Here is a 23,220-nt window from a genome sequence, read left to right on the forward strand (position 1 = left end):
AGACATCTGCAACACTAGACCATCATGATTGGTGAAATTGTTAGGACATTAATCATAATTGTTGAATTGTTATAAATAATAAAATGCAACCGCCTGCTACACACATAAGGATTTTTTCTACTCTTACAAGAATTTTATTTATTTTTTTTTAATCTGTGACAGACCCCACACATCACACATTGCAAAACACACACACACACACACACACACACACACAGATTCTGTTCCGGTGGTAATCTCGAAATCTCACGTGATTGCACGTGATCTCACAAAACCCAAGAAGAAGAAACAATTTCGGCTTTGTGCAGATGTTTCCCAAACATTCCCAAAGGTTACCAGACCCTTGAGCCTAATAAAATTCTGTTGTCCTTGAAAAATATTTCGCTTTGGTAACCGCTTCATTATGCCAAAAAAAAAAAAAACAACGACAAAAAACACATTGTGTAACATGCTTAATTTAATTTACGGTTGTTTCCTTTTGTTCCTCATGCACGCATATACTCCTTGATTGGATATATTTCGTTCCGTGTCATATGACTATGGAGGTTGGCTCTGTCCCACACACATGAAGACTTTTGGTTGTTGGGTGGCACAGTGGTAGACTGGTTAGCACAGCCGCCTCACAGTTGTGATGACCCATGTTCAAATCCCGGTCTCGTCTGTGTGGAGTTTGCCTGCGTGCGTTTCTCTCTGGGTACTCTGGTTTCCTCCTCCATCCCAAAACCATATGTTAGGTTGATTGGTGACTTGAAATGGCCACTGGGTGTGAATGTGTGTGCGAATGGTTGTTTGTTTAGATGTGCCCTGCGATTGGCTGGCGACCAGTTCAGGGTGTACCCTGCCCCTCGCCTGAAGGAAGCTGGGATGGGTTCCAGTGTGGCCGCCACCTCAGTGAGGATATATGTGATGGAAGCTGGATGGATACTGATCATGTTCCCTATGTTGGATTGTGGGCCCTAAAATCGGGATGAATCCACTCTTGACCACACCTCAGACCTAAGAACAATCAAAAAGTCAAATCTTGTAAGATTTAAGGTTCCTTGGTATTTGAGGTGCTTTGTCAGGAAGGCAAAATTAGCAGAAAAAAACAGTCTGAATGTCCATGTGCGTGACACAAGTTTTTTTTTTTTATTTCAGTATGCAAAAGGAGCAAAAATTAATACAAATATATTATATTTCCGTCCGAGCACCAAGGTTCAAATCCCAGCCCCACCTGTGTGGAGTTTGCATGTTCCCCATGTGCCTGCCAGGGTTTTCTCCGGGCACTCCGCTTTCCTCCCGCATCCCAAAAACATCCATTCATTGGAGACTGTAAATTGCCCCTAGGTGTGAGTGCGAGTGCGTCTGTTGTCTGTCTCTGTGTGCCCTGCGATTGGCTGGCAACCAGTTCCAGGGTTTGCCCCACCTCTTGCTCTTTGACAGCTGGGATAGGCTCCAGCACTCTTGTGACCCTCGTGAGGATAAGCAGCTCAGATAATGGATGGACGGCACGATCCATCGTTGTAGTCTTCGCCATGGAAATGAGTGTATCCGGGCGCATTTGAGTTGACAAGAAGATGAAGCCAAGTGATTGTAAAAAAGCGGGATTTTCTAGTACGGAATCAGAATACAAGATTTTATTGCAGTACATGTACGCGCACACACGTACACATTTTTGAAACCTCATTTACGAATGAGCCGGCCCATCTCCTTTTCTAGCTCAATTGTGACCCTTGAGCACAAAGGTTTGCTCAGCCGTGTTCTCGGGTTCTGTTGTTCTTTCTCTCCGTTGCAGCTGCTCTGCATGCAATGCGTCACACATTGATCTGTTGAGCCCGAAGCCATCCCCTGCAAGAGTCGATACTCGCGAGTGCACTGCGGCCACACATCTGCTGAGTCATCAGATGCCACGCAAGCAATCTTGACAATACCACATGACCGCTGTCTTACAGTAATGGTCAGATAAAGAACAGCAATTTATTGTTAAATGCTTTATGAGATTGTTACAAGAAAAAAAAAAATGACCAAGGCCGCACTAAATCCTGTGTTGAATACTACGTTCAATCACAGACATCGTCTTGTGCTATTAGTTTGGCAAATCTACAATAATGATGATAACAATAACATAGCATTTATATTATATATTATATATTTTATATTTATATAGTTAGGACCAACAGACTAGGGCAGGAGCAGTATCATGTTAATTCCAAAACACACATTTTGGAATTATAACCAAAAAGTTCAACCTTGGTTTCTTTGCAGCAGGTGTTTTGGAGATTTTGTTGTAGTCCAATAAAACTAAGGTTCAACTTTTTGGCCGTAGTTCAAAAAGACATGTTTGGCGCCAACGCAAAACTGTTGATCACCAAAAGAATAGAAGCACAGTGGTGGCAGCATCGCACACAGGGGCTGGTTTTCGTCAGATGGACCGGGGGTCTTCGTCAAGGTGGAAGGAGTTATGAACCGTTTGAAATAGCAGTCAGAGTTAGCACCAAACAATCAGGTTTCTGATAAAAATAAAAAAAATTCAAACACTTAAAAACAACATGCAAAAAAAAAAACTACCAGGGAAAGACAAAAGTAGGTAACAAAATTGCGGTGCGTCGCAGACAACTAGTAAAAATCTACATGTGTTCATGTTCAGATTTCATCAAAGGTTCATCAAAGCCACTTTAGACTGTGCTCAGTGGTGGTTTCTGGTATGTTCAATATGGGAGGCCGCACCTGTGGGGGCATTTCTAGAGCGTTGGCATCAATCCATCCATCCAGCCATCCAACCATCCATTTCCTAGTCCGCTTATCCTCACAAGCGTCATGGGAGTGCTGGAGCCTATCTCAGCTATCATCGGGCCCTGAACTGGCTGCCAGCCAATTGCAGATGCAAAGGCTTTGTATGTGAAACTTGCACCCTCTTGTGGAGACAAAATGGATGTGCTGACGTTAGCTAGCACATTGCAGACATACGACGGTGTGCAACCACACTATAGACACTTCAATAATTTTTGTTTGTTGTGTTTTACAGGTGATATGTGTAAAAAGTTTTGAAATGATTTATCTACTGATCACGCAAACCTGCATTTGAACAGTCATTGGTAGACTTTTTATACCCTCTGTAATAACAATTTAATACACAATTCTCGTGTACACATTGAGCCTTTCTTTGTGTGTTTTGATACTACCTCTGAATAATCTGCTTAAATTTCACATTACCCCACACAACCTGATTTTGCAAAATTACCAAGTACAGTATGACGTTGTTTTGTATCGTTATTCCCGTATTTCTCTTTTTATCCTTTTCTTGCTTCTCATTATTAAATCTTATTCTCAGTTGACACCAAAGACGTGTTTCAGAAGATATCATTTCAATCTTGGTGGTGCAGTGGGGACAAGTGAGTTGTGCAAAATCCAACATGGCTTGTTTCTTTTTTGTGCAGGCATTACAGAGACCATCGCCCAGCTGGCCTCGGGCTGGGTGACGGACCGGAACCTGTTCCACAAGTACCACTACCACAAGGCCTACCTGATCCTCTGCGGCTTGGTCAACCTGCTTTCGCCGCTGGCCACCTCCTACATCCTGCTCATGGTCTACGCCGTCTTCTTTGCCATCTTCTGTGGTGGCTACATGGCTCTGCTGCTGCCTGTTCTGGTGAGTGAGACAGAAACAGACTCGTCATTAAGTCTAATGTTGCAGTGTCCACTAAAAACGTCGAAACGTTACAAAAGTGAGCGGTCCGAAACAAACGCAGTGTTCAGAGTACTGTCGGCCCAGCACAGAGGAAGTTATCACATACGCCTCCTTCTCAAATTCTTATTATTTGAAGGGGAAATCCAGTGCTTTGGATGAACAGTGTATCCAATAGGTTATGCAATATGTATCCTATTTTGACAATGTGATGTTAAATCCTCTCTCATTTAGTGGTGTTTTGAGAAGATTTTTATCAATAATTATGAATTTTCAGGGGCGCTGCTCGTCACATGAGTCACATGACTCGCGAAAATGGCAGCGCCCCAGAAAATTCATAATTGTTGATAAAAAATCTTCTCAAAACACCATTAAATGAGAGACGATTTAACATCACATTGTCAAAATAGGATACATATTACATGACCTATTGGATACACTGTTCATGCAAAGCACTGGATTTCCCCTTTAAGATCATCAAACAAATGCACATATCAGACAAATGTAACCCAAGTGATTTAAAATGTTTTTTTCAAATTGTGATTTCATTTATTGAGGAAAGGTTATTTGCTCCTGTCTGAAAAAGTAATTAAGCCCCTTATTGAATCAACATTCAATTGGAGCTAATCAAAACCTTATCACAATTATCACTGCTCGCACCCAAGACTGATTACCCCACGACCTGTTAAATCAAGGAATAACTTAATCAGAATCTGTCTGACAAATTCAAGTTGGATAAAAGATCTAAACAAAAAAAATGACTCCATGCCAAGAAATTCCGGAACGGTCGAGAAATAAAGTAATTGACATCTGTCTGGAAAGGATTACAAAAGCCATTTCTAAAGCTTTAGGATTCCAGAAAACCATCGGGAGAGTCATTATCCTCACATGGAGAACCAACCCAGGTCACAAAGGAACTCAGGACAAGTTAGAAAGAACTGCAGGCCTCTCTTGCCTCCGTTAAGGTCAATTTTCATGATACAACAATAAGGAAGAGACAAGCGTCCGTGGCAGAGTTCCGAGGTGAAAACCAGTTTCCTTTGCAAAAGAAGATCTTTATGATGACCAAGACATTTTGGAAATTATCTGGATTAATCAGATGAAAGTTCAGCATTTTGGAAGGTGTGTGTCTCATTTCATGGTGTGTAAATGTACCACAGCATTTCAGAAAAACTACTTCACATCAACAGTCAAACATGGTGGGCTGCTTTTTTTCCTACATGATCTGGACATCAGGGCGGCACAATGGATCAGATGGAAAGCATTGGCCTCACAGTTCTGAAGTCTCAGGTTCAATCCCGGACCCGCCTGTGCGGAGTTTGCATGTTCTCCCCGTGCCTGCGTGGGTTTCCTCCGGGCACTCTGGTTTCCTCCCACATCCCAAAAAACATGCAACCTTAATTGGACACTCTCAATTGCAACTAGGTGTGATTGTGAGCTGGACTGTTGTCTGTCTCCATGTGCCCTGCGATTGCCTGGCAACCGGTTCAGGGTGTACCCCGCCTCCTGCCCGTTGACAGCTGGGATAGGCTCCGGCACTCCCCGCGGCCCTTGTGAGGATAAGCGGCTAAGAAAATGGATGGATGGTTGGATTGATCTGGACATCGCTAGTTCTAGAAAATGGTTGACTTCAGTTCTTGCTACTGGGGATGTCCCGAGGAGTGATAAGATCTCGGGGGGCATTACTTTTTCACATAGGGGCTTGTTTTCTTTTCCTAATAAATGAAATCACAATTTAAAAAGAGAATTTTAATTTCACCTGGGTTATATTTGTCTGATGGTTACAATTGTTTTACGATCCTAAACATGAAAGTGGATGCATTGCAAAAATGTATGAATTTGAAAAGGGGCCAATTCCTTTTCACGGCACTGGTTAGGCATTATTGTATATACCATTTTTCAGTCATTTTTTAAAAAACATCTTTTGTTTTTCTGTTGTTTGTCTTTGTCTGAACTGTCACGTCACAGTTCTGAGGACCTGGGTTCAAATCCGGCCTCGCCTGTGTAGAGTTTGCATGTTCTCCCCGTGCCTGCGTGGGTTTTCTCCAGGTACTCCGCTTTCCTCCCGCAATGCAAAAACATGCACGGTAGGTTAATTGAAGACTCTAAATTGCCAGATTTAAGTGTGAATGGTTGTTTGTTTTAATGTGCCCTGCGATTGGGTGTAACTCGCCTCTCGCCAAGAGTCAGCAAGGATCGGCTCCAGCACGCCCGCGAATCTAGTGAGGATAGGCGAAATGGAAAATAGATGGGCTGATATACAATATCTATACACAGTAAATACTGTATATATATCCATCTGCCCATTTTCTGTATGTATGTATTTATGTTTTCAGTCCGCATGTATCCTATAAACAACACATCATACGGTACCTGTTGCACAAACTTCCAATTCCGATTCCGGTTCTACGATTTTTATATGCACTTTTCAACTTTTGTCATCACCGGTACATTCCTGTCCTTGGTCCTGACATCGTAGTTTTTCCTCCAGGTGGATCTGGTGGGGGCGGAGAAACTCAATAACTCCATGGGCTTCTCCATGTTCTTTGTGGGTCTAGGCTGTCTCACGGGTCCTCCTTTGGCAGGTGAGTCAATAAACAGAACCCCGCCACATTTGTCTCGTTTGTCTACATGTACCCTACAACTGACTAGAGACCAATCCAGGGTGTCGCCCACTCTTCACTTCTTCCCGGCGAGATTCGTTCTACCTTAAAATGTCCAAATTGGGCCCGATTGGCCACTTTTACTGCCCTGGTGTCAAATAACTCCTTCATGATTCAAGGTCTCACAAAATATTGACACCGTGGACTCGCTTTGATCTTTTTCACTGGGGGGTCTCCTCACTTTTTTTAAACCTGAAATTTAGACGTTATGTAACGGCTGCGTGTTGGGATATTTTAAGGAGACAGAAAAAAACGAGTTATACAACCTGTACACTAACTAATCTCCATTGAAGCTAAGTGAATTCCATGTGGTCCCATAAATACCTATATAAAAATATATGCATGTCTCCGGTATATCGTATATTTATATATACACAATGCATAAATACAATCACACAACGTATATTAATTCCTTTCCTCTATAATGGTTGAGAAATACTGACCTAATGACCTCCCCGCGACGTGAGCCAACCAATCGGGCCCACACCCCTGCTGGAGTATTTCAGGGTTGAAATGTGAAGAATGATCCCTTCGGGATGGGGTGGGTGGGGTGTCTCGCAAATAGCGCACATCTCTGTTTTCATCTCCCCACAGCAGAAAAGGACAGTAGGAAAATGAACAGACCGGTTGACAGGACGACAAGCCCGAATGAAGAGCTTTCTTGTTTTTCAGGCCTGGCCAAAGGTTTGCGCTCAAGGCTTTTAAAACCAACAGGCCAGGTCAAATGCGTATGTAAAATATATGAATTTTTTTTTTTAAAAATACTAATAACAATAATTCATTCTGTTAACAGTTTTTGTTTTAAGTCATTAGCTGGTAATTTAATATAATTAGTGAGAGGTGGAATAGTGGATGACTGGTTAGACCGTCTGCCTCACTGTTCTGAGAAGCAGGGTTCAAATCCCGCCTCTGACCTTTGTGGAGTTTGCGTGTTCTCCGTGTTAATTGTGACTGCGAATGGTTGTTTGTTTCTATGTGCCCCGCGATTGGCTGGCAACCGGTTCAGGGCGTATCCCGCCTCCTGCCCGTTGACAGAAAATGAATAATTATCAATAGTACTGTTTCTCTTGGAGTTATTGTAAACCATCTTAACTGGGTACAGCTGGTGATCGTATAAGTGTGCATGATGAATTGCTGGGCAGGAAAGCAAAATAGCAAAAATCTACACGTAATTGACACTCATTAAACAAAAAAATTTTTAGCCCCCCAAATTTTTTAATTAGGAGAGATACAACGGCAACCAGTAATTTCCAGAAAAATGGGGGTCAGTTTCCTCCTACACCTAGTTGCAATTGAGAGTGTCCAAGCAAGTAATTCTAAAAAAAAGTCAGGGAATAGCTGGCAATACATTAGTTGAAGGAAACGTTATTCATTTATTTGATACGGTGATTGACAAGGGCAATAAAAAAAAAAAAAGATTGATGGCTGGCAAAATTCATTTTTGAAATTTTTGTTTTGGCGCACAAGAACCCCCTGCGTTACTGAGTTAAGTGAGTTCCCCCACCCCACATAAAACCGCCACTGCCTACAATTGAATGCATTTTGGACTTCCTCGCCCAGGCTTCCTGTACGACTACACGCAGACGTACGACTGCTCCTTCTACCTGGCGGGCCTCTGCTACCTGCTGTCCTCGCTCTCGCTCTTCATGGAGCCGCTGGCCCAGCGCTGGAGAGCCCGGCGGAACAGAGTGTACCGGGCCAAGGCGGCGCAGAGCGGATGCAGGACCAACGGCTGCTTCGCCCCGGACCGCCCGCGCAACGCCGTCGTGTAAGGGCCAACCGGCGTGAGCGGGACCCCGTGTCGCCCCCTTTTTGTCTGCGAGACTGCTGGACTGAACCTCGATAAGCCAAAATTGTAGTGTATAAACATCCAGGCAATTATATATAATCCCTTGTTTGTGTCAGAGGCACATGGATGGCATCCAGCACATTTTGGCTAGTAGCAACATATAGCCGACTCTTGCCTTGTTGAAAATAAGCTATGCAAAAACCTGCTTTTTCACCGCAAGTACACGCCCTTAAAACGCTGTTAGGCTGCTGCTGCTGCTGCCGCTGCCGCCAATGAAGCATTTTGAGTTGTGGCCAAGTTGGAACAAACTGCATGACGTTACACAAGTGGACAAACACCATGGGCTCGAGGGTGCACACAAAAACCGTACGTGGGCTGCTCGTATCGGAACAGAGGCTCTTGAAAAGAACTCACATGAGGCCAGCAGACGTTTTATCCTTTTAGTTTGTCAAAAAAAAAAAAAACCCAAAAAACTGAGCGGTTAAAACTGAGCTTGGCGGCACAGTTCACAGTTCTCAGAGACCTGGGTTCAAATCCGGCCTCGCCAGCATGGGGTTTCGCCAGGTTTCCTCCCACATTCCAAAATCATGCACGGTAGGTTGATTGATGACTAGATTAACCATAAGTGTAAATTTGAGTGTGAATGATCGTTGGTCTACGGTTGGCTGGCACGCAGTTCAGTTTTCTATCCCGTCTCTCGTCCAGCATCAACTGGGATAGGCTCAGCACGCCTGTGACCTGAGTCAGGAAATGGATGGATGGTTTTTAGCTTTTTTCCCAAATTTTTTTATCAAATTGACCTGTTCAAAAATAGAATTCCCTTCATCGTCATGAGAATGCACATGAAATTTGTTCTCTGCATTTTACCCATCATAGTGAAGACACACACTTACTAGTTAGAGAACAACTTGAGTGCCCTAAGGGGGGAGTTCCAAGTGTCACTGTCTTGCTCAAGGGCACCACAGCCATAAGGGCGGGAGATGTTTGTGGATGGGTGGGCGTTTGAACCTCGTTCCCCCACAGTAGCAGGCGATGATCTTAACCATTGGGTCAATGTTCAAGACGGGCTTTTAAGTTTAAAACTTTGTTAAAAAGCATGAAATGTTCTCTTTTTTACTTTTTTTTTTCACAATTTGTGTTTAATTTTAAGAGGTCAATACTTTTACATATTGCATGAAAAAAAATTCAGAAGTTTTATCTTCCCTATAAAAGTGTTTTTCTTTTTTTTTACTTTAAGGGGTTGAAATTGACTCGTTTTTAAAAAAAAAAAATCACAAAAAAATACTTTTAGGTAGTTAGATTTGCTTTTCATTTTACATTTCAGAATACATGTTCACAATTTCTTTAACTTTTAAAAAGGCTCAGTTTAATCCATTGAATATATTTTTTTTAATTTAAAATATTTTTCCTGCAGAGAATTTCCATTTTAAAATATCCATCCATCCATTCACTTGCGCTGATGCCAGGTCAGGTCGCGGGGTCACGAGTTTCACCAGGGAGGGCCAGATTTTCGTCTCCCCAGCGGCTCTCCTCTGAGACCCTGAGCTTCTCACCCCCAGACACCTCGCGGAGGAAACCCGTATCCGGGATCTTTTGGTTGACCCAGAAGTCGTGACCGTCGGTGAGGGTAGAATCGTAAATTGACCACTAAATCAAAAACTTTGATGAGGACCGCTCCAGTCAGAATTGAAGGTCACGGCTTGATAAAGGCCATCAATCTGCAAAAAGCAGAGAGGTAATACTGACACGGTCAACCCTGACCCCCTCAAAGCCTTGCCCGAATTTAGGAATTCTGTCCGTGAGGGTAACGAACGAACGAGTCGGACTTACTCCCGGCAATGCGGACCAAACTCTTTACACTGGTCGTCCGGGGACTGAACAGCCCACATCAGGGCATCCCGTATGTAATACTCCCGAAGCATCTTCCCGTGGGGCACAGTCAAACGCCTTCTTCAAGTCCAGAAAACACACGTAGACTGGTCAGGGGAACTCCCATGCACCCCGGAGGACCCTGCCAAAGGGTGTAGATCTGGTCCAATGTTCCACGGCCAGGACGAAAAGCGCATTGCTGTAAACACTGATAAAACCTTGCCAGGGAAGCCAGGGTGTGTATAGTTGGAACACACTTTCCGGTCCCCATTCTTAAAAAAGGGGACCACCACCCCAGTCTGAAGACGCTGTCCCTGACGTCCAATGCAATGTTGCGGTCGTGTTTTAAATAATAATCATAATAATAATTGGAGGCGGCACAATTGATCAGCTGGTCAAGCGTTGGTCTCACAGTTCTGAGGTCCCCGGTTCAATCCCATCCCTCCCTGTGTGGAGTTTGCATGTTCTTCCTGCACCTGCGTGGGTTTTCTCCGGGTACTCCGGTTTCCTCCCACATTCCAAAAACATCCAACATTAATTGGACACTCTAAATTGCGCCTAGGGTGTGATTGTGAGTGCGGATGTTTGTCTCGATATGCCCTGCGATTTGCTGGAAACCAGTTCATGGTGTACACCCCCTCCTGCCCGTTGACAGCTGGGATAGGCTCCAGCACTCCCCGCGACCCTCGTGAGAATAAGCGGTGACGAAAATAGATGGATGTATGGATAATAATTGGACCTTTTCAAAGAGCATTTTATAAAATCACATTTTGTTTAATTTGTTATCATTGAAAATAAAATTGAAAATTTAATGTAATTAATTTGACCCATTTAAAATTTAACAGTGTAGCATTTTTTTTTCCTAGCCCCGCCTATGTGGAGTTTGCATGTTCTCCCCGTGGCTGCGTGGGTTTTTCCGGGTACATGAATTGAACACTCTAAATTGCCCCTAGGTGTGATTGTGAATGTGACTATTGTTTGTCTTCGTATGCCCTGCGATTGGCTGGCAACCAGTTCAGGGTGTAGCCCGCTTCCTGCCCGATGACAGCTGGGATAGGCTCCAGGCCTCCCACTACCCTTGTGAGGATAAGCACTGTCAGGAAATGGATGGATGGATGGTTGTCCGTGTTTGGACTGACATCATTGCTGAGCGTGACTTTAAAAAAACTGTATCTCTTGGTCCGTCTGGATTTTGTCACTTTTCCCTTCTGGCTTTCCCTCCAAGTGGAGCGCGCAGCAGATTAAGAGCACAAAAATATGCTGATGGTTGCAAGAAGGGTTTTCATCCGAATCCACGGAGAAACTGGTGAGAATCGTCTTGCTCAGTCGCATCTTTCTTTTAAACCCAATTTGCATTGCAAGCCACTGTAACGCGGTCCCGATGCCTCCTGCAGTTTCCACACAATTTATTGATCTTCACAAAGACGCCATTCTGCAGCATCTTTGGCTACCTCGCACACAAACACACCGCACACGCACACATTTTGCTTCAATACGTCAATGTGCGCAATGTTATTTCCTTATTGTCGTACCTCGCTGCGAGTTGACTGAGCGGCAATTGCTTTGGGATTCTGATGCAAGTCTTCCTCTTTTTGTACTTTTCCTTTTCCACCACTGTTTGCCTTATCGGGTGCACGACAGCACTTCGTGTGATGTCGGCCAAAGACGTACGAACCCGACTTCCAGGCTTCTTCTCGGTCGTCTTCTTCTTCATCCGCGTGTGAAGCAGACTGTGGGTTTTGTTACACTGCCCTCTATCGGCAGACGAGGTCTCCTACCGCAAGAATGCCAGCACAATTGGTTCTTGTTCTTCCCCCTCAAGTCACTTGCACAATGCTGCACTGAGCCCTGAAGCCTTTTTGTGTGAGTGTGTGAGTGTTGCTGTTGCAATCGCCGCAGCAGTCACAATGCACAAAAGCTCTTTTTCTTCCTTCTCTAACGAGATGCGTTCAAGGGCCAAGACACATTCTGCAGCGATACTTTTCGTTGCGGGTTATTATTACCTGTCACCTATTGTGTTGATAGCGTTTTCTTTTGCTTCGCGCTGTTTTATTCTGGCTAACTGATCGAGAGTGTAGAAAACTTTGTGCTTTTAACCAATCATAAGTATTTTTGTTGTCGGAGGTCATTTTTAAATGCACACAAGCCAGCTGAAAAAAAAAAATAAAACTGACATGTGACTGTTCTTGTGTGATTTATTCAGACGCAAATTAATCGCCACACTGTTGAATTGTACCATTTAAAATGATTTTATTGATATTTTCAGACATGGTGATACAGTACAAGCAGCGCTGTAGAGATTTTCTTAAAGTAAAATTCCAGTGGTTTGGAGTAACAATGTATCCAATAGATCATGTAACATGTACTCTATCTTGACAATGGGATGTTAAATCCTCTCTCATTTATTAGTGTTTTGAGAAAAATGCTATCCACAATTACGAATTTTCAAGTGCGTCGCCACTTTGGCGAGTCACATGACCGACGTGCGCAGATGTGACGTGTTACGTGCCTTTCCAAATGCTCGATTACATGGGACACCATTTATGCCCGGTGCTGATTTCTTGTATTTATCCTCATCTGATGAAGAAATAGCAGCATCGGTTGATCGGGAAGACGGAGGAATACTTTCAAACAGATTGGAACCCGTTGCTGTAAATAATGTTGAATATTTGGATGGTTCTTCGGGGAGAATGACACGGAGTCTGACGAGCTCCGCCAAGCGGTGGAGCCGTGAGATCGGTCCCCAGCGAGCGAGCTCCAGGGCTCGTGGAGTGAGCTCGCTCGTCATTCCGCCCGAAGAACCATCCCGCAGCTAGCTCACTGGGGAGCGAGCTAACAGCTCCGCCACTTGGCGGGGAACGAGCTCATCAGACTCTGTGTCATTCTGCCCAAAGACCATCCAAATATTCAACATTATTTACAGCCACAGGTTCAAATCTGTGTGGAAGTATTCCTCCGTCTTCCTGATCAACCGATACTGCTATTTCTTCATCAGATGAGAATAAATCTGAGAAAACAGCCCTGGGCATAATGGTGTCCCATGCAATTGAACGTTTGGAACGGCACGTAACACGTCACATCTGCGCACGTAGGTCATGTGACTCGCGAAAATGGCGACGCATCTGAAAATTCTCAATTGTCGATAAAAATCTCCTCAAAATACTATTTGAGAAGATTTGTATCGGCAATTACAATTTAACGTTACATTTTCAGGATAGAGTACATATTAGATGACCTATTGGATACATTGTTATCCAAACCACTGGAATTTTCCTTTAAAGTTTGTACACAACAGGCGGCAAGGTGAATGGCAGAAAAAAAATGGCAAAAAACGTGTTTGGGGTTGTGCCCCCAATGTCTTTTTTTTTTTTTTTTAAAAGTTGGAGGATATAAATGGAGTGGATGTTGTAAATAGTTGTACAGAAAAGTTTGTGAGACAAGCCTCCACCATTGGCTTTTTGGAAGGCATTTTCTCACAGGTATGTGAAAATATTTTTGTGTTGTCTTTGAGTAATTTAGCAAAACATAATGGCGAACCCTGTCTAACGTCAACACGACAGCAAACTACTGTCAAAAAAGCACCTCTGCCATTGCCATGCCCCGCCCCCCCAAAAAACTTACCTTAAATGTTTTCTCCTTTAACATAAAACAAAACAAAAAAAAGAGATTACTTACAACAGACAAGCAATGGTGGTGCGTTCAGTGGCCTGTGCACGAGCCCGCCTCCTCTCCTCCTCGAAGCCTGCAAAAGAAACACACACCCAAACATGTTGTGTTATCGTATTGTTACTTGGGGGGTTTCTTGGCTCAGCCACTTCGGATTGATTGACGCTCAACTTCTGGTACAACTCGTTATATGACACAAGGGTTTTTTGCTAAAGGATAACAGTGATATCACCAAATGTGATCATCAATAACTACCACATAGTCATGTAGTTGCACCGCAGGCACTTAAAGTATTCATTTTTCATCCATGTATATCAATACTGTATCACAGCATTAAGTATAAATATTTCAATGTTGTACAAAAAAAGATTTGTTTTAGGTATCTGTACTTAACCAGAGTAATTTTCGGTCAACTTCTTACTTCGACTCTGTACATTTGAAAAGAGATACAGTATTTGTACTTTCTACTTCCATTGATGAAACAAAGAAGCCAGATACATGCTGTTGCACACAAGAATGATTTGATTTGTTCCAATTATGGTATATGTAACTATATTTGTGTAAGCGGCACGATGGCCTCAAGGTTCTGAGGACTGGGGTTCAAATCCCAGGCCCGCCTGTGAAGAGTTTGCATGTTCTCCCCGTACCTGCATGGATTTCCTACGGGCACTCATGTTTCCTGCCACGTCCCAAAAACATGCAACAATTATTGGACACCCTAAATTGCCCCTAGGTGTGATTGTGATTGCTGCTGTTTTGTCTCTATGTGCCCTGCGATTGGCTGCCAACCAGTTCAGGGTGTACCCCGCCTCCTGTCTGTTGACAGCTGGGATAGGCTTCAGCACTCCCTGTGACCCTAGTGAGGATAAGCAGTTAAGAAAATGGATGGATGGATAAGTACAAATTCAAGCGGAGAGAGTATTTCAAACTCCATGTGATGTATTTTTTTCCTCTTCGCAAGCTCAAGGTAGTCACCAAGGGCACCCGTTTTGAAGATGCCAAGACAGCCGTGAAAACGAAGCTACAGAACGTGAAAACGAAGCTACAGAATACCCCGGAAGGTTCCTTCCAGTCCATGAAACATGAAAGTGCAGCACAAAGGCTGGAAAATGCGTTAAGACTGACGGGGATTGGTTTGTGTGCCAAAACTTGTAGTAAAACCTAAAACCTTTCTGATGGGTATGTGGCCCGCAGACTATAGTTTACCCACACTCGCCATACACCTCGTCACTGTGTCGACAGAGGCGAAATCCAGATAGACTGCACAGCCGTGCACTTCTGGCAACAGTCCTATCGAGTTTGTCGGCCTCACTCTGACTCCAATTGCTTTGGGCGTCTTGTTTCCAGTGGCGCATGGACATTTTGATGATGTCATCATGCTTTTAGGTTCACAGGCACCGGTAGCAGAATTGCAAGAAATGGGCAAAAGCAGCTATCTATCTTACAGTGTTAATATTCACCCTGTAGTGCTGGAACACACACAAAAAAAAAGCTAAAAAAAAAATGGACATTTTATTGTATTCAGTAAATAATGTTCTAAATGACCATATCTGTCTTTGGAATTTTTGTATTATGCTGTCAGTAGATTAAAGGACTGACACAAAAATGTTCATTTTACTCAACCTTAACTATACTTAATGATGGCAAAACCAGGACAATTGATCATTTTGCAGTAGTCTCGTAATTCAAATTCCCCACCGCACCCCACCCAAAAAAGTACAGGTTTTTTTCTTGCAAACGGTACTAACCTCCTTACTTTAAATATAATTTCCAATAGATTGATAAGATTTCTTCTTGGTTGTCCTTCCACAACTCACCCTTGAACATGACATACTGTAGACACAGATTTTGTAAAAACACTAAAAAAGTTAATTATTATTTGCTGCAATGTCCAGCTACATCTTTTAAAAATGTCTTTATGCCCTTTTCTACCACTTGTCATCTATGATATTCAACATGGGTTTTCTGTTTTTTAGAACTCTGACCAGTATAATATACTTGTAACGATAATATCAAGTCTCTATCATCCTTTCAAAATATGCCAGATATAATCTAACAGTACTTGCTGTTCAAGGGACACTGGCATCAATATTATGACTTCACGTTACTTAATATAAACTTTTTGTTTGATTGGGTTATTTGATTGCGTATGTGCCGTGGGGTGTGTTACCATGGCAACCATTGCATTTCCTTACTTACCTCTGCCACCCAAGCTAGCGATACAGACCTAGCTGGGCGATGTTATCGCCCTCCTTCGTACTCACCCGACTGCCGAGCTGGGAGTGTAGGGGGGGACGTTGTTAAGCTCCTACTGGTGGGCTCCTTCTTTACACAGTAATACAGCTAAGACTGGTGGGGAGTGGGGCGGGGGACGTGGGGGTGGATGTCTGGAGGGCTCCTCAGTGTGGATTCCTTGCGTGGAGTCAGAAAAAGCAGTAGATGACGAGAAGGTGATGCAGCTTGATGTTGCAAAAAATATTCCCACGGCGGAACATCACCATCCCCCAGCAAAATCACACAAAGCAGCCATGACAAAGGCAGGCCTCGGGGGTCGCTATGGCAACTTGACATGCAGACCAAGTGTAGTGCTTGGTGCGGACTCCTGCCCGGCGCCTAAGCGGCTCCTCCGTGCTCGATGGTAGTAATTTACATTGTGCAAACTCTATGCAAAAACAGCCGGTGGTCTCCCCTTTCCTCTCTCGCGCGCTCTTTCTCTCTCTCTCCAACATTTTCGCTTCAACTTCCCGGGAAACTCAACCTTTTCCTGGTTCTCCTCAATTCACTTCCATCCAAGAAACTTGGAAGCTTTCTCCTTCAAATGAACAATTTATTGATGCACTTTTTGCGGGTACGTCAACAGCTTGCTCTCCTCCTTCCCCCGTGACATCGGCGCGTACGAACGTAACACAGGAAGTCAGCGCACGATGCGGCACTGGAGGCCGGCCGGTGGCTACGCAACTTAAACACGTCGTCATCGTAGTCCTTGAACGTCAATACATTTCAGAGCAGTCATGATTCACACAGAGTAGACACAAAAAGTCGGCACACACCTGTTCAAATGCCAGGTTTTTGGAGCATAAAAAAATGAGACCAAAATAACCCATTTTCCAAAATGATGAGCTATGACTTCTACAACTCAGATGAATTTAAAAATGTAGATTTTCAGAAGAAGAAACAAATATATCCATCCATCCATTTTCTGTACCACTCCTCACACAGGTCCCGGGTGTCCTGGAGCCTACACGGGGTACACACTGAAATGGTCGCCAGCCAATCGGGGGACATATGTAAACAAACAACCGTTCACATCTACGGGCAATTTAGAATCTTCCACTCAACCTACCGCGCATCTTTCAGGGGTGTGGGAGGAAAGTAGAATACCTGAAGAACACCCACACAGGCATGGGAGGACAAGCAAACCCCGTTCGAGGCTGCGATTTGAACCCCAGTCCTCAGAACCGTGAGGCAGATGTGCTAACCAGCAAAACAAATATAAATGACTAATACTGCGGTTGTGGCTGTTCACAAAGAAAGAAAAGAGGACCCTGTTTATGATGCTATCACTACCATGCTACATTGCAGGTATGCTGTTGTTTTGGTGCTGAACAGTGTTATGTTTGGACCACACATACCTTCTGGAATATGGCAAAAAGGTCCAACCTTTCTTACACTGGACCATAACAAAACTTCCTAAATCTGGGGAAATGTGTTGTGACAAAAAAGAAACGTCAGGAAAAGCCTACTAAAAGATCAGAAATTAATTTGGGGTTAATTATAAGCACTTTAAATGTTGGCTGGTGTGTGCTGACTCCAATATGACACGAGTATTAATATGACTGCTTTATTGTGAGCCAACTTGCAGTCAGAAAGTTAGGAGGGGTGTGAGCATTTCTGAAACTAAATTTTTACTTTCCCTCTAAAAAGATTTAAATACTATTCAATTGAGTTGAACAGATTCTAGGTCATACTAATGGTGGGAAAAGTTTTGAAAAGAATAATTTTGGTCTCATTTTTTTCAGACAACACAAACACCGGGCATGTGAATAGGGGTGTGTAGACTTTTGGCAGCCACCGAAAAAGCAGTTCAGTAAGTAGGTCTCGGAGTCATGCTTTGTAAAAACGGGAATTCAAATGTTGAAAAAAAATGACACAGCCCTACTTACTGATTCTTGTAAGCACCCTTATGTGGGTTTAGTCAAAATGTCAACAAAACATTTTTTTAAATCCACATCTACGGTTCTTTTTTTTCCCCCTCACACCTTTTAGATTACACAAGTCCTATGAAAAAAAAAACAAAAAACTAAAGCATGGAGTAAAAACAAATTAGTCTTTGTTATTGAGAAAATACAAATATGATGAGCACTCACACCTGTCATAAGAGCTTGTCTGCCTTCACCATGACAATAACAATAAACACTCTTTTATCTTCGGCGTCATTTGCAAGGTATTCATCTGTTACCCATTTTAAAGAATGCCTTTTTTTTTAATTGCAAGAAAAAAAAAGTGTGAAATATCAATCCTGAACCACCAAATACTGATTGGGTAATGGAGTTAGTTAAGGTATACATTTATTTTCATTTCTCACACCTATTATAATAAAACATTGGCCAGATATGTTATTGGTATTCCTGAGAAACTCATCTACCAAGAGAATTAAGGAAGCCAAATTTAACTGAGTACGTTTTTTTTTTTAAACGTCTCAAAGTATCTACTGATCTGTTGTCATATTAGAGCAGCTCCAAAAACTGGAGACAAATTCCTTGTGTGGACATACTTGGCAATCGAGAGGATTGCGATTCTGAATTGTGCCATATTTAAAAAACAAATCACTCTTTATGGTTTCATTCTATCTCCATTACGCTAAAATGCATAATATTGTAATTTCATTACAATACATTCAGCCTTTGCATCTTCCAAACTAGACTGCGCAGGATTTTAAGAAAATGTTGCCATGCTGTAATTACTGACATACACTGTAATTATGACTTTACTACTCCATTATCTCAGCTTGGTGTTAGGACTACCACAAATTCCCAATTACATATAAATCAAAAGGACTCCTGTCATTATTACCGTCCTGGTAAAAGCAGACTTTTTCCTAAACGAGGTATCCCAGTGCTCATAATTCTTGTGACCTTCTGGCAGCGCTGCGATCAAACATTGAGACTGCACGCAAAAGAATGCTCAATACTTGAACATGAAAAATGACTGGAAGTTCAAACATGTCACAAATGTAACCGAGTGCGCCACCCGTCAACCACCGTTTCCCATTCCACAACGGTTCTTTCAACGATTCTTGGACAGACAAAAAAAAAAAAAAAGGGTGGGACTGTGGAGAGAAGCACTGTGACATGAATGACTTTGTTCAACTATTGTACCAAAATTCCCGTCTTTTTTTTTAACCTTAAAAGTAAAGGACGTGAACACTTTTGCATCAATTCATCTTTCATATAGGAAATTGAATAACAATCTTCCCTTTTGTGTGGAGCAGTAGACACAATAACAAGAGCAAGGATCAAGTAACACTGTCCAGTTAACACTTGGGAATAATTTATCTAGTTTTATACACGTCACAGTTGTTTTAGAGTTGTTATTGTGTCTACTTCCTGCACGGCACCAAGTCGCTTCTTCTCCTCAGAAACATGTTTTAATGTATATATTCGTTTAAAGAATGTATCTGAAATGAACATTGAGAATTTTGTGCGGTCCTGCAACCTCAGCGAATTTCAAAAATCATGCACCCCTTTTTGTTTGCAGCAGGTGAAAGAAGCCGCTTGTGGTAATAGTGGGTAACGCGACAACATACTGCACAACATCCAAGAACCATTCTAGTGTACCCCAAAATGCAATACACAGAGCATGCAATGGTTACTGAAATACAGCAGTCGTTGATGATTTTTTTTGTTGTTGTTGTATTTTAACACTTTTGACTCATTAGCTGTTTGTTTTAAGATGCTCCTCGCACCACAATCATGACCAGATAGTCCTCTTCGCTTTTGGCCAGAGCTTTGGCTGAGGAATCCAGGAACTGCTGGGAGAAATCACAGGGAGGGAAAGCGTGGAGGACCCCCGTGGTGTCCTTATCACGGCTCCCGCCCACGGGCAGGCCGATGACACCCGCCGCCTGCTTTTGGTTGAGGTAGGACACCAGGTTGCGGAGCGGCCGCTGGGTGGAGACGGCCGGGTCGGACGACGAGTCCTCGGCGGCGCCGGGAACCGCCAGGAGGACGGCGTAGCCCCCGGGGCCCGCCGCCTTGATGCGTCGGGAGACCTCTTCAAGCTTGGGCTGGTCCAGGCGGAGGCGCTGGGTGATCTTGAGCTGGCACACCTGCTTGCCAGTGGTCCCGTCCGTGAGAAGCTCGCTGGCCACGCTGTGGTCCCCCTGCAGCAGGTGCATGTTGGCCGGGAAGTTGCTGTTTTTCAGCAGCAGCATACCCTGCCAGGCCAGAGTCAGCCTGGCGCAGTTCGATTTGGACAGCTGCGTGCTTCTGGACGAACCCTCGGAACGTTCTCTTTTTGCCGTCCCTTTACCGCCGTCGCCGGCTTTACGTTTGCGCTCTGCAGTCAGTGAAATGTTGCTGCTTGACGCACCCTTGTCAGAGGCGCCTTTGAGTCGCCGCTCCACCCCGCCTCTCTCCAGGCTGCAGCGGCGCTCTCGTGTGGGGGAAGATCTGTCCCCCCTTGGTGGGCGCTCCGGGTCACTGAATCGCCCCCCGTCTCTACTGCTACCTCCGGGGCTCCCGTCTGGAGAGGCACGCCGACGCCTTACTGTCCTGTCAGAGATGTCGGGCGAGTGGTCAAGGTGGCGCCCGTCTTCCAAGAGCCTGCGCTTGCGTGCAGGCTCCCGCCCCTGCAGCTCTCGCTCCAAAGACCAGGGCTCACGTGCCCGCCGCTCACGGTCCAAGTGTTCGAGGGGATCGAAGGGGGAGGCCCGCACGCGCTCTCGGAGAGCTGCAGGATTGGACCATTCGGTGCCAGGGAAGAGCTCCCTGTCCCTGAAGTGAAGCGGCGGGGTAGTCCTTTCTCGAACCCTCAGAGGCTCCGGAGCGGCACGGTGAGCGAACGACTCGGCCACCATGTCAAAGGGCGCAATCGGGAGAGGCTGCAAGAACTGCTGTTGGTAACGATGCTCCGTGTCAGCGAAGTCCACTCGGAGTCTCCTCTCGGGCCCGCCGAGAGGGAAGCCCCGCATGTGCGTGCATGCTGCTTGTGCTGCGTCCAGACTTTCGTACTGAATGTAGGCCCAGGTGTCCCCCTTCCTGTAGTCTATCGTCCTGATGGTGCCAAAGCGATCAAATTCTCTGGCGAGGGCGGTCAAGGGCACCCAGTGTCCCAGGCCCCCCACCCACAGACGTGTAGTGGGTGTGGCTTTTCCGTAACCTATCTTGATTGGGTTGCAGCCCACTATTTTCCCAGACATGCTGAGTTTAGCACGGTGAGCCATATCCAGGTTCTCAAATTTCAAAAAGCCATACGTGCTGGTTTGGCCCCGTGCAGGCCTTTTGATGTCCACCTCCGTGATGACACCGAACCTGTCAAAGGCTCTCCTCAAGTCGTCCTCGGTGACCTCCGTGTCCAGGTGTCCCAGAAACAAGGTCCGATTGGCTCTTTGGTCGTCCTCTGGCGATATAAAATCCTCCTCACGGAAGGCACCCCGTTCAGCGATGAAAGTCGGCCGGGCGCGGGCCTCGAAAAGGGCGAACTCCCGGTCCCGTTCCAAGTCCCGGGACAGGGATAAGGGAGGTGGTGGCGGAGGGGGCAGCCTTCCCAGGGCCAGCTGCTGCAGGCGGTAGTCTCTGTATCCCAGTCCGGTGGGGGAGAGGGGCCGCTGTAAGTGTCTGTGGCTCTGCGTGGCTCCATACAAGTCTCTCTCAACCGGCGAGCGGCTCCTCCTGCGGTTAATGTACACCGCCTCTATCTTCAGCGGCCTATCGTAGAGCACCAGCCGACCCCTGGCGTGCTTGGCCGCTCGGGCGTCCTCCGGCTTCCTGAAGTTGACAAAGGCGATCCGCTCGTCGTTGCTGCGGCTCAGCTTGATGCTGACGTCGCCGAATTTCTTGAATTCGTGAAAGAGTCCGTCCTCGACGTCTTCGTCGCTCAGCTGGCTTCCCAGGTCACTGATTTTCAGGGTTTTGTACTCACAGTCGGCGCCGGGAGCGGCCAGCCGCTTGTCCCCGCGCGACGTGCTCCTCGCCGCGGCCAAATCTAGCGAGAGGCTCAGGGTGGTGTGGTTCTTGCTCCCGGAGCCGACAACGCCGGGCTGACAGCTGTTGTGGTTGTTCCCGAGCCGGCCGTGTCCGTCGAAGTCCCGGTCCCTTTTGTCGCCGAGCAGACTCCTCCTCGTCGAGCCGCCGTCACTTTTGTTGCCATTATTATTAGTCCCAGCTGATAGGGACAACGCGCCCATTTTCTTGCTGCTCGGGTGGCATCCTCCCCGATCGCGAATGTCGTCCAAGGCCCGAGAGCGTTTTTTCAACGGCGACCGCTCTTTACCTTTCATTTCGGTCCACGCGGAGCCGACCCTAGGACGCCTGGGGCTTTGGGTTTCGGCAATTCTGCGAGAGAGCGCAGAAATTCGGCTAAGGAATTTCTCGTTATTCACTGGCCCTGTGGTAAAACAACAACGGTCGCCATTTTGTCAAGCTTTGAATCATGTCCCGCCCCGCACTCGCGATTGGTTGAGAAAGTGGGCGGAAGCCGTGAGCGTACACGTCAATCAAAACCCTCACTGATGAAAACAACGGTACGCCTACAGTATTTTGCGATACAAACTAAACTAAAATTAAATATAAAGTTGCCTGTTGCAATCAGTCAAATGATGAAATCACTCACCCGAAACAGGCGTTTCATTCATCAATGTTATTTCATGGTTAATTGTTGGAAATGAATGCATTTAAACATACATTTATATTTTCTATGGCTATAAATATTTTTACTGAAATTATTACATAATTATAAAAGCTTTAATGTCATGGATAAATTGTACGCGCGCGTCTTCCTACAGTGCATAATAATAATGCACTGGAGGGAGAAGCGCTGCCAGTTGTTTACCACAAGATGGCAATGTCCCTGCTAATGTAAGTCGTCTCTGCCAAACCAGTCATTTTCCCATTTAAATTCACGCCGAAAGACAATTTATTCAACTTCAAACAACCGAGAACAAGCAAACGTGTTTTTGTAATTTGAGAGGAAAAAACAACGTTGGCCAAGAAGCCCCTTTATCCTGAACAATTTTCAAATCAAACTACTGTCAGACAAGCTACAAAATACATTGAAAAACATTTTGTATAAATCTATCCATCCATTTTCTGAGCCGCTTATCCTCACAAGGGTCACTTGAATGACGGAGCCAATCCTAGGTGTCATCAGGCAGGAGGTGGGGTACACCCTGACCTGCTTGCCAGCCATTCGCAGGGCACACGGGGACAGACAACAGTCGCACTCACAATCACACCTAAGGGGGAAATTTACAGCTTATAATTAATGGATGTTTTGGGGATGTGCGAAGAGACCGGAATGCCCAGAGAAAAACCACGCAGGTATGGAGGGAACATGAAAACTCCACACAG

At 44.9% G+C, this 23,220-nt stretch overlaps 2 protein-coding genes and 1 long non-coding RNA gene across 3 annotated transcripts in view; 1 reads left to right on the forward strand and 2 right to left on the reverse strand.

Annotated features, from left to right (window-relative positions):
- Positions 1–12,148, forward strand: part of slc16a4 (solute carrier family 16 member 4) — a 47,833-nt gene extending 35,685 nt beyond the window's left edge. Inside the window, exons 10-14 of the mRNA XM_061838650.1 lie at positions 3,417–3,628; positions 6,156–6,249; positions 7,888–8,095; positions 11,211–11,291; positions 11,627–12,148. Coding sequence (XP_061694634.1) covers positions 3,417–3,628; positions 6,156–6,249; positions 7,888–8,095; positions 11,211–11,291; positions 11,627–11,837 — 806 coding nt within the window. The 3' untranslated portion in view covers positions 11,838–12,148. The remainder of the gene's footprint in view (positions 1–3,416; positions 3,629–6,155; positions 6,250–7,887; positions 8,096–11,210; positions 11,292–11,626) is intronic.
- LOC133510590 (uncharacterized) lies at positions 654–11,657 on the reverse strand. Its single transcript, XR_009797650.1, has 3 exons — positions 11,518–11,657; positions 3,503–3,625; positions 654–996 (listed from the first exon to the last, which is right to left on the reverse strand). It is a non-coding gene; the product is annotated as an uncharacterized LOC133510590 (long non-coding RNA).
- Positions 12,149–16,464: 4,316 nt separating the features above from the next.
- rbm15 (RNA binding motif protein 15) lies at positions 16,465–22,293 on the reverse strand. The gene has a single exon (XM_061838669.1). It carries the CDS (start codon positions 22,149–22,151, stop codon positions 19,599–19,601), a length of 2,553 nt encoding a protein of 850 aa, XP_061694653.1. The 5' UTR covers positions 22,152–22,293; the 3' UTR covers positions 16,465–19,598.
- Between the last annotated feature and the right edge of the window lie 927 nt (positions 22,294–23,220).

The sequence above is a fragment of the Syngnathoides biaculeatus genome, chromosome 2 (assembly GCF_019802595.1).
Source record: "Syngnathoides biaculeatus isolate LvHL_M chromosome 2, ASM1980259v1, whole genome shotgun sequence".
NCBI classification, from domain to species: Eukaryota; Metazoa; Chordata; class Actinopteri; order Syngnathiformes; family Syngnathidae; genus Syngnathoides; species Syngnathoides biaculeatus.